Genomic DNA, 12,684 nt, shown 5'->3' on the forward strand with positions numbered 1-12,684 from the left:
GCCTGGTTATAACACTGGGCGGCGTACAAAGGGTTTGAGCTATGCATAACTCGGCCGGCAGCAAGATCAATGACACGTACACTTTGATTCAGTCTGTATTTCCATAGCAGCAGAGTGTGGGAATGTTCCTATGAATAGTTCTAGAAAAAGCAATATACTGGCATTAAAATATTCATGGCAAAAACATGAGTTTGGCCTGATTATAATACAGTATAAAAGTGTATAGGAAATTTCAGTGGGTTTCGAGTCTTGGTATTCGACATTTCGGTTTTAAATTTTACAGAATAGCTCAATAACAAATGACAGGATATAGTATTAAAATTAATTCATAATAATGAAATGAAACTTATGACAAAACATAAAAAAGAGACTTGTCGATAAATTACAGTACATCAAAATCACGAGATAAACCGACGCAAACAAGTAGAACAAAAAAGTCGGAAAACGAACCCTAATTCGCGAAATGGAATCGTCCAAAATTTTTGATCAGTATCTTGAACCACTACGCGTACTGTACATATTTTTACGGCGATTAGTACAACCGTGTCAAAATACCACGCGTAGTACGTGTACTACGCTTACTACACGTAGTACGCGTACTACATGTACTACGCGTACTACGTGTAGTACGCGTAGTACGTGTAGTACACGTACTACGTGTAGTACGCGTACTACGTGTACTACGCGTGGTATTTTGACACAGTTGTACTAATCGCGGTAAAACTGTGTCAAAATACCATGTACAGTACGCGTAGTAGTACTCTTGAAATTAATTCCCTTTTTCTCGGGCCATTCTTCTTTTTAGCTATCATACTTCCTCCTCTCTCTGGCTACAGGAAATTATGAAGGGGGGTGGGTAAAAATGGGGGTCCCAGAATTTCCCCCCCCCACAAAAAAGGGGGTCCCAGAAATTTTGATTTCTAAATGACTGGAAATGTCACTTTGTTGACTTCTGAGGTGTATTATTAGTGGCTTTTAATTTCCTCAGAATTCAAGGTTTTCCTCCTCTTAAAATCAATCAGGCAAAAGCAGGATATGATTTAATGCAGCCAAAGTAGTGGGGTTTCTTAGTCCCAAAAAATGGCATGATACTTCAAATTTGAGTAGAAGCATGAAACTTATGTATGTCAACTCACATTTTCCACTATTTTCATGTTTGTAGGACGTATATTTACTTACTTAAATCTACAGTACATAGTTAGAAGCAAAGTGACCAAATTCTTCAGTAATTAGCAATGCAGTAGCACAGAGAACTCTACTTATTTTTTTTTAGTAATTAAAATTCATGCATATTCCTATAGGGGTCAGTGCATTTGTCCGAAGGTCAAGTTTTTTTGGGTTTTTTCAGCTCAGACTGAAATTCCTTGATATCATACTTCTATTCTAGCAGGTGGACCAACTAAATGTTCAAATAAGTTGGAAAAATATTTGGTATTACATGTATATTTCAACCAATATAATAGTCACATAAATGTCACACAATTATTTCATCAAAACACTATGGGATATCTCGTTATTTTCCCGGCGTACAGCTGCGAACATGTATTTCTGATAGGGCCGGCATAGTACGCAAATATCTCTTAAAGTATTCAGTTTTGGGTACATATTCCTATTAAAGTTGAATAGGAAGTAGTACTTCTCCATCATTTTAAACTAATTTTATGTTTGAAGGACGTAGATTTCTCGAGTTATGAGGAATCGGCATTTTTATGAGGTCAAATATCAAATCTGAAATGCTCTCAAATCTTAAAATTGTTGAATTGCCAATGTGAGTTTGTATACCAAGTTTCCTGCTTCTATCCCAATTTGAAGTATCAAGGGTCTAAGGAACCCACCTAAAGGGGGAAAATGACCCAAAAAAGAGAATGCAGGAGTATCAGAAGCTAATGTGGGCCTAGACGTATCACACATAACCTCTGCTATACTGTCATCAGTCCTGTTGATCTGTATTTAAGAAATATGGGCCTGTAGGCATACTGTAGAACAAAATTATGCTCATGAAAATGTTCGGCCTAATAATAAAAAAAAAATGTATCTTCGTATTCCTATGCTCTTGGAAGAACAATAAAAACAACACAGAAGACAATACTAAATAATGTTTGCCTCTTTGTATTATTCTATTACTAGCTGTGTACCCGTCCTTCGGACGGCGGTAATCAAAGCAAACTAAACGCAAAAGACTGATTACAAAAAAGTATTTCATATCGTGAAAAAAGTATTTCATATCGTGGTGCTATCGAATGGAATAGATTTGGCACTGATGTACAGTCTTCTATCAATTTAAGTACAGTATTTTCAAGAACCACATATGTATTAATAATTGAAAGCAAAGTATAATAGTATTGTACAAATCACTAATTTAATGTTTACTTGTTTTGTTTTATATACATTTTACAATTCTTTTCGTAATTTACAGTTACTTTTGTGGAGTGAATTTTCTTCATTTCGATAATTTATTTTTGCCATTTGTTATGTATAGATTACTTTTATTTTACTAAATTATTGACTTTCTATCTACATTATTTAATTTGTGTGTTTAACTTTTGCTTTCTGATTATGTACCGTACTGTGTAATCTATGTTAATTAAGTAAGTTACGGTATCTCACGACCACAATGAAACACAGCATTATATTTGTTGATTTGTGCTTCGTGAATAAATAAAGTTTTACTACTACATTGGTGCTCTAGTTGTCATCGTTGGTGTTATGGTGGAACTGAAATAAAAACTGAACGTCTGTGTTCGTAGCTGTCGTCGTCATCATCATCATTCTCGTTAGCTGAATCAATGTCATTAAAGAATTGAGAGAAATCATCATCATAATGGAAGCATTAAAACAATTAACAGAAATATTTGTACATTACAGATCAAGCCTGTGTTTATTCAATAATCATCGTTTTATTATTTGGGTGGGCATAAAAGTATTTTTAATGTATTTGTTTCTTAAACATTTCAACATACAGCAGGGGCTGATCAAGAATTTTTCAAATGTGAAAATTCAGTGAAAATTTGGTTGAAATCGGCTCTGTAACAAAGGAGAACATCCCGGACACACAAACCCCAATTTGCCTTTTATAGATTATAGCCTTCATATAGATACACCACTCCTATGTTTTCCATCGATGTAAAGATGTAATTTCCAAAATAAATAATTATAAATAATATTAGATGCAGTTCAGTAGATTTGAGTATTTGATACGCACAGTAAATTGGTGGCGCTATACAACTAATTGGTTTACGATGGTCATGATGCTAACACGTGGTGTTTTGACACAATTTTACCGTGAGTGGTACAACTTTACTGTACATATTGTTTTGGACGCACCTTTGATTGAGAAGTGTGCCACTGATTGAAAAGTGTAGTTCCTAATAAATTATTATTATTATTCAATTTTGTTGTTGATAATCAAACAAAGACCGCATGAAAGTCAACGTTTGACTTAGGACTGCTTAATTCCGAACATAAACCGAAAATGGATTGTAATTTTTGTCGGCTAACTCTCCTCTTCAACAACATCATTATCATTATTATCATTATCGTCATGATAGAGCACAAGCATGTCTCGATTTGATTTCAGTAAAACCACTGGACAATATGAACCGAGTGTTCCTTATAACAATTATAATCACACTCATCATTGGAGCAACACTTGCCAGTGCATACCAGGGTGTCCTAACAAAACTTCTACGAAACAAACACAAAATGGAGGAAAAGCGGCTGGATAAAGGAGAGCAACTGATTCATTACAGTCAGGTTAAAATTATTTACTCATTCATTAAGCCCTCTATAGACTTTTAGTTGACAAAAAGAACTATTGCATGCCCAGATAGTCGTGGTGCCTATATATGGTCATGGTGTGATGTCACCATGACCATACTTAGGCATGTCACATGTTTTTGTCAAACGAAATTTGACAGTCTAGACAGAGCTTTAGATATTTCATTCATTAGAAAAAGTTTTCGCTCGAAATAATGCATGAATTTGCCGTAAATATACACTTAGGGTAAAAACCTATTGATTTTTAAGCCTATTTAATAGGCTTAAAATCAATATTTAATATTGATAGTATTAATTTTATTTATTTATTTTACTCGGCGTTATGCACTGGGCCAATGATATACCAAAGAGTGAACTTAATCACTCTTCAAAGTGACAATTCCCTCACAAGCCAAACATACACACAAGCTGTTTTACATAAACTTATATAATTATTTATAGAATTATTAAAATAAAAATTTAACCTGTATTTAACAATCAAAGACATTTGTATTAGCCTTTGACAACGAGAAACATCATTTCCACATGTAATTTCCTACGAAAAGGATGAAATAAATTTAGTCTATCTGTGTCTGTATCTGTAGACCAAGTCTCATTAGGAGTGTTAGGGAGTGGAGTTGTTCTGGTCGTGAGAAAGAATCATGTAATTCCGTGACAGGAATTGAACCCTGGACCTTGAGATTGGAAAGCAATCATATAAACCACCAAGCTGTTATAAGCCACTATTGACTCCTACATAATTTTTACTAGTTATTCATTGAGCCATATTGATTAAACATACTTTTATGTTGATATAATTATAATATCTACATTTAAAATACAATCACAATATGCCTATAATTTAGAAGGATGCGATTTTATCAATTGATCTTCCTTGAATTCGACGCAGTGTAATCTCCAAGGGAGTTGGATAAACGAGCTCAATTCAACAGTTAACATTACTGTGACGGAAAAGGGTCAATTGATTGGAGAATACCATACAGCAGTTACATCAGGAGGTGGTCCTGGTAAGTATAATTGAATACTTCAACTTACTGTATATTAGTCAAAAGAAACATTTTGCGGATAAAAAAGAATTAAAAATGACATCACAGAATCCCTAATTTATTACGCAAAATCATAATTATTAAAATAATGATTATGATGATGAGGATGATAATGATAGTGACATGATGATGATGATGGTGGTGATGATGATAATGATGTTGATGATGACGATAATAAATTATGATATAGATGAGGTGGTGCATTGGCGGCTGCGATTATGGTGACGACAACAACGGCTGCTGCAATAATGTTGATATGGTTATGGACACTGCATTGATTGGGACGGTGATGAATGATGGCTGTGTTGGTTGCGGAAACGGCGGCAAAATTGAAATGTTGATGATGAACATTATAAAACTAATTCCCAACACGGTTGTTTTTTTTTTGTTTTTTTTTACAAGGGGTTACTTTTCCACTTATGGGGCTAACTTCGCCAGGGGAATCATATCGTACCTTTGGCTTCACTGTGAATTGGCATTATTTCAAATCAACTACAAGCTGGACTGGCCAATGCTATACTGACTGCACTGGAGAACAAGAAGTGTTGATAACCACCTGGATTCTTACAAGTGAAAAGTCTACCTGTGGCGATGATTGGGAGGCAAACTTGTGAGCTTTCAAACGCACTTTAGGCTATAATAACTACTTCTCTATCATTCGGAATTCACTGGTTTTCTTCGGTGTGAAACTCACCAAAGATAACAAACGAATGTCCGTAGAATTAAGCTGGGCACACACTGCGCCAAAAATCGTCGGCCGACGCGCGACAGAGGGAATGCGGCAAGGCGCGCAAACGGATCGCGGTTTTACCGACAATCTGCTCAGTCTGCAATCGGCAATCAACAGACGGCGTTGCGTCGTCATTGTGCTTAAAAGGAGCGGAGATTGATTCGTAGGTGACCGTCGCAGTGTATGCTCGGCTTTCTTTCCAGTGTAGTTCTTGTGGAGATAGGCTGTACACCCGAAGATAATACAATCCTTGCATATTCGTTCTTTAATGTGGACATGCCATTATACACACGGACGAATGTCTTGAACGTGTTAGTGAATTTGAGAAACTGAAAGACATGTGCATTATAAACTCCTTTTAAATCATCTCATTAATTCACTTTTTGAAATAATATTTATCAAGGCAGCTGGTGACTTGAATTAAGTTTGTGTAATCACGGTGGTGGTTTTCAGTCTGCGAATTATAATCTCATAAAGTACTGAAATATTATTTGTAGAGAATATTAGAGTATGTTATGGCTGTCTTCTAAAATCACATTTTCAGTTACCTTAGTCATTCTATCAGTTCGGTTAAATAAGGAAATTAAGACCGATTTGTCCTAGAATGATTTTTCCCAAGGGCTATGAAATAACTTCATGTTCACTGTATGGTGATCCACTAGACATGTTGTAATGTTTTACAATAAATTATTTTATGTTGCTTTTTACTGTACACAGTGCCATACGTTCAGAAATGCCCAAGACGTAGCCGATCCATCCAATGAAGCGAATCGTCCTTCGACAGTGGTCCATGAGGCACACACTAAATTCAAATTCCACAAAACGTTTATATGGTGATATCGTATGTTAACAACACATTTTTTTTTGTCATTATAGGGTTGGCAAAGATGTGTTTACCCGATACAAACCAGGCACCACTCAAACACCATCATAAACTACCATTTAGGAAGTTTGGTCAAATCAGCTTGCAAGCTACTGTTTTGGTGACGGTTTTAATACAACAATAAGCGGTTTTTTAATTAAGATTAATATTATTAATATACTATGTCTACTGAGAACACATCGCTTAATAGTCAAGTGCCATTATGTAGGCAGCGTCTGACGTCATAGACTCATACATAGGCCTATATAAGGCCTACTCAAAAAATGTGTTCTATTCAGTCAAATTCATTAAAAAATACATTATTTTAGTTGCTGTAGGCATTGTGGTGTTGGGGTTGGGGGTTTTTTTTAATCTCAAAGTAAGCGTTAGTTAGTTACACATCACATTACCGAAGTGGCTTAGCCTACTTCATGCTTGAATTACGAAAAAAATATTTAACTACACAAATATGCTTTTATCTTTCTGTTTAAAGCAACACTTCACCTAATAGGCATGGCGTTATGTGTATCATGTAGGTCTAATTTTAGACTTCTGTCATTTTATAACATTAATTAATTAATTAAGATACATACAGACCTAAGACCTACTCAAAATGTTTAATCAAATACCTGCATAATTCATTAAAAAATAGAATAGAAAGCAGCATATTATAGGCCTATTAGTTGTTGTTATTGGTGATTACTATAATAAGTTTTGTGTGAGTGGTTTGGTTTTGAAATCACAACGTAAACGTCACATAGGCCTATCACAGTTTACCGACACAAGTTGGAACCTGCCTTCCGGACGCTGGATGAAAACTAATGATATGAACACTCTGGACCGACCCCCTCCCCCCCCCCTACAAAATCCCTGGTATTCAAACTATAATTTGCGACCCAAAATAGGGTCCCTCATATATTTTGTAGGGTCGCCCACTATTTATGAAAAAAAAAAAATCTTCCTCTTGGAAATTGCTTTTTTGTTTCGATTAAAACATTGTAATGACTTTATATGAATCAGATCAGTCGTTGTCAATAAAACGAGTTTAAGAAAAGCAGTAATAAAATATAGGTGCTAATATGGGACTAATCAGAGGGTGCTGACATCATTCTCCATCGACAATAGGTTTTACGTGGATTTTTTTTTAATGTAAAACTCCGATCTATTCATTCATAAAATAAACTTAAAAAGTTACAATAATGATGTCGTAACAGTGTGTCACATCGAAATAACAGTGGGAAAAATACAGTTATCAATCTGGTGCTTTCTCTTTGAGTAAATCTTTTCAAACATACCGATAGCATGCAACAAGCAGTTGTCAATTTGCAAATGATTAACATGCATTCACCCAATTGGTCATCTTGTAAACATTAAGATGTTGAAAACGTTTTTGTCTTATCTATTTAAATATACTCAAGAATCTTTACTAAATAAAAGGATGGGGTGCTGATGTGTTCTAAATAGCTGTGGGAAAAATAACAATATCAATCTGCTGCTGATATCTCTCTCAGTGATTCTCTCCTTGAATAGCTATCTTTTCAGACTGATTAAATTTTGATTAAGTTGCATACATGATGTCTAATACAGAAGATAATTTATAAGTTGATAACTTATCATGATTCATCATTCGGTCAGAACCAGGTTGGAAGTCACTCCAACTATATCGCACCATATATTTGTTGAGACATTAGACCTTATTATTTATTTATTTATTTTATTTTCAATCTTTCGACAAAAACAGAAAAGTTGGACAGGGGTTCCGAGGAAAAGCAAAAGTTAGAAAAACTGTCATCAAAAGATGTGCTTAACCAAACCACTCCCAACAAAACAATACAAAAGTTTAAACATTAAAATGAACGAAAGTAAAAAATAAATAAAACAACATATTAAAATTTTAAAAACATACAAAAAAATAAAAAATAAAAATTAAAAAAAAGGTTTAAATACAATTATAACTTCCATAAACAGTATTAAGTCATCTACAGAATTTTAAAATGCAACCGTCACAAGAAATTGATAAAATCAATCAAGTACATTTCGTCAAGCAGAATATAGCAAATTTAAAAATCAGTAAAATGATCCTTTAAATTCTGTTTAAACATGAAAAATGGCTCCTCAATAAGATTATTTCTTATAGTAACATTAAGTTCAGAAAAGGTTTTCGGAAATCTAACTACCCCACAGTATTTAAGAGTATCAGTACGAGCTTTAGCATGATGGAAGGTAAGTATATCTTGATGCCTATTATTAATTTCAAATAAATCGACATAACCCCTCATAAAATCAGATCGTGGAGAAATGAGTAACTTTGCAATGAATGTCATGTTTAAAAAGTTTCGCCTATTCTCAACAGACAGTTGACAGCCTAACTCAGTTCTTCTATCATGATAAGACTGGTCTAAATATCCTTTCATTAAAATCATGCAAGTAGCTCTCCGCTGTACTGATTCCAACTGCTTTATATGTTGGGTTTTTTTCGGTACACCCACCAAACCGGGGAACAATAATATAGACAGGGAATCACAAGTGTCTTATATAGGTGAAGAGCTACATCAACTTGGGCATTAGATGCTATAAGACGTATAAGGCCTATGATACGGTTACAATTTGACACTGTATTTTGAACGTGTCCCATGAGTCCCATGACAAATTATTTTGAATAGAACAGCCTAAAATTGTTAGTGAGTCAACACAATCCAAGGGTATATTAGAGATGCTATAACTGGGTTTAGGATATCGTCTCCAGGTTAAACGCATAGACTTGCATTTATTAGGATTTAATTGAAGAGAATTTTTTTTCGCCCATGTCTCAATGCAGATTAAATCATTCCGAATACCTGGATCCGAATCCCTAGTAATTACCTTCCGAAAAATGAAAACATCATCAGCATATTGAATAATGCTTGATGAAACATGAAGATGCAGATCATTGGCATACATGACAAAAAGTAACGGACCTAGTACCGATCCTTGCGGTACCCCAGATTTTACAGGCAACCAGTCCGAGTATTTCCCCCTATATACAACTTGCTGGAAACGGTCCGAAGCAAACGAAGTTATCCAATTTAATGCAGAATCACTAATATTATAAGTTAACATAAGTTTGCGAATAAGTATACCGTACTGTGCGCTATCGTATCGAACGCACGACTAAAGTCCAGAGCGGTGAGATCAACGGCTGGAGTTTTCGAATCGAGCGCACGTAACCAGTCTGTCGTCGCTGACACCAAGGCAGTGGTACAGGAACGACCCGGTAGAAAACCGTGTTGATGGGCTGCCAAAAGACCATTGCTTAAGCAGTGATGAAGGATCTGTTGGAAAACGAGTTTCTCCAAAATCTTACACACAATCGACGTAAGAGAAACTGGCCGATAGTTGACAGGGTTAGTTTTGTCTCCCTTCTTGTAAATGGGAGCAACGTTAGCACGTTTCCACATATTAGGAATTTGACCACATAAAAGCGATTGGTTAAAAAAGTTCGTAATTACAGGAATAATTACCGGACAAGCTGACTTTAGCATGCGAGCACTCAATCCATCGGGACCACAAGCTTTATTTGTTGCGGCGTTTTTAATAGCGGATTCCACCTGGCAACACGAGACACTGAAGATGGTAAGAGCTGGTATGTCCAAGGTGGGGGAAGTGAGGCTGCCAGATTCAGTGGAGTTACTAAAGAAACTAACAAATAACTTATTAAACTCATTTGCAATCCGAGTAGGGTCCTTAATGTTAATACCATTAATCACGAACCAATCGATAAGTTGAGAAGACTTGCGCTTACTTTTGACGAAAGACCAAAAAGACTTCCGGTTATCTTTCTTTTTGAAGTCTTTTTGGTCTTTCTCTTAAAACTCAACGGACCCCTTTCAAAGTATGAAAGAACATTCTAATTCATACTTCTTAATAACACAAAGAATAAAATGGTACAAAGAATGCAAATCGTAATAAAGGAGTAACTCTGGATTCAAATATTGTAAAAGCTTAACTAAGATAAATTCATGATTTTAGAAGCAAAATCGGTGGGATTTAACTTCGCTTTGTTGCTACTGGAGTTTACTGGTACATTTTCAAGATATTGGGTCTGGTTTTAAGTAAGTACCTTTTTTTGAATTGCTTCTAAATTTAACAGGGGACATATACAAGTGAATAATGAAATTCGTCACCCTTATTGAGGTTACACAACATACATTTGGTATCAATATCATGACAGAGGCATCTTTTTTGAACAGATAACGTATAATTACCACACCTGAACTTACATAGATTATTTCTTTATCGAGTAACGTCATTAGTGTTTTTTCGAACTCGGCGAGTTCGGATATAATATTTCTATAATTTACACACATTTTGTTGACGTTTTCCTTCAAAACGCAATTAAATGATAAGGACACGATTAACACAATAATATTTATTTTTTTTAAACATTTACAAATTGAATTTTTTAGACTTATAATAAATAAAGAATATGCCAAGCCAATTTAAAGGTCTTTGCAAGAAATGAGAACGGTATATTTAGGCCTATTCGTCGTTAAATGGCGAAGCAACGTCGTTACAATTTCCAATAATTTTCAATTTTAATTTTTTTTTTATAAAGATAATAAAGACCGTATGAAAGATTTTACTTAGGCTACTTATGTCGGACCACAAACAGGCAAAATGCAAAACTTTAGTTTTTGTCTGCTAACTCTCCCCTTCAACAAAATCATCATCATTATCGTCATCGTCATTGAGGGTGGCGCCAGTGGGAGGACCAGGGCTGCCACAATTCCTCGAGGAGAAAAAACATAGGCCTATATATGTATATTCTATATACATGTTAGGCCTAAATTGTCACATTTTTCGGGGGCTTCTCCCCCTGGAACCCTTTCGATTTGAGCGACGCTCGAAAGCACGCCCACTTTTTTTCCGTCAGGGACATCGCCCCCCCCCCCCCCCTGGGCAAATCCTTTCTCCCACCATTGGGCAAATCCTTTCTCCCACCACTGTCCTCATGTTGAAGAACTAGAACACATCTCGATATTTTAGTAAAACCAATGGAAAATATGAACCGAGGAGTACGGTACTACTTATAACAATAGTACTCATAATTGGGGCAACACTGACCAGTGCAAGGTGTCCTAACGAGAAGTCTACGATACAAATATGAAATGGAGGAAAAGTGGCTGAATAAAGGAGAACTGATTCATGAAAGTCAGGTAAAGAACATTCACTCATTCCTTAGGTAAGCCCAGTCCAGATGGTTTTGTCAAATAAAATGGTATAGTCTGGATGGAGCTTCAGTATTTTCATTCATCAACACAAGTTTTCACTCGAAATATTGTTTGGTAATGCTGTAAATGTACACTGGGTAAAAATCTATTGAATATTTCCTACCGCCAAAATCGCCTACCTATATTTTTACTAATTATTCAATGAGACATTTTGACTTGTATTAAAGAAACTATATAAACATACTTTTAGGTTGCTATATGATATCAAGATTTACAATACAATTACAATATAGGCATATTAGTCAAAAAAACAACAAAAAAAAGGGGGGAGGGGATGCGATTGCACCAGTTGGATCTTCCTTTGATTCGCCCCAGTGTAGTCTCCAAGGGATGTGGATAAACCAGCCCGGGTCATTAGTTTATGTATCTTTAATGTGACGAAAGAAGGCTACTTGAGCGGAACATACCATACAGCAGTAACATCAGAATGTGGCCCTGGTAGGTTTAAATGAATAACGGATAAACACGAATTTGTATCACAGAATCCTGAACTTATTAAGCAAAACTCTAATTAATAAAATAATTATTATGATGATAATGATGATGATGTTGTTGTTGTTGATGATGATGATGATTATGATGATGATGGTGGTGGTGGTGGGGATGATGATGATGGTGATGATGACGGCGATAAGAATGATGATGCCATCATATAGATGTTGTGGTGATAAAAAGACGGCGACAATTCAATTGCCTTTCTATTGGTTTAATTTAGATTAGGCTAAATAGTGCTTAAAGACATATTAGAGGAGAAGATAATATAATTTGCATTTGTGATGATGAGGATTTGTTTGATAACGACTGATTTTGTGACAATTTTGTCGATGACCTCTAGTTTTGGGTAATGACGTAATTATGGCTTAGTAAAAAGGCAATCGATTTCGTTAAAATAATGATCATGGTTTTGTGATAAAAACATTTTTGATTATGATAATAATAATGAGATGATATTTAATAATTGTTTACCCCGGAAAAAAGTGTTCAAATTTGTGTCCCATA

The 12,684-nt window shown here is 35.2% G+C and overlaps 1 protein-coding gene across 1 annotated transcript in view; it reads left to right on the top strand.

The window, feature by feature from the left end:
* LOC117121629 (avidin-like) overlaps positions 1–7,033 on the top strand; it is a 9,672-nt gene extending 2,639 nt beyond the window's left edge. Inside the window, exons 2-5 of the mRNA XM_033266869.1 lie at positions 3,578–3,753; positions 4,667–4,784; positions 5,226–5,433; positions 6,430–7,033. Of these exons, the coding sequence (XP_033122760.1) occupies positions 3,595–3,753; positions 4,667–4,784; positions 5,226–5,433; positions 6,430–6,487 (543 nt within the window). The 5' untranslated portion in view covers positions 3,578–3,594 and the 3' untranslated portion in view covers positions 6,488–7,033. The remainder of the gene's footprint in view (positions 1–3,577; positions 3,754–4,666; positions 4,785–5,225; positions 5,434–6,429) is intronic.
* Positions 7,034–12,684: the final 5,651 nt, after the last annotated feature.

The sequence above is a fragment of the Anneissia japonica genome, unplaced genomic scaffold (genome assembly GCF_011630105.1).
Source record: "Anneissia japonica isolate Jap-2015-1 unplaced genomic scaffold, ASM1163010v1 scaffold287709_len1912824_cov184, whole genome shotgun sequence".
Lineage (NCBI taxonomy): Eukaryota > Metazoa > Echinodermata > Crinoidea > Comatulida > Comatulidae > Anneissia > Anneissia japonica.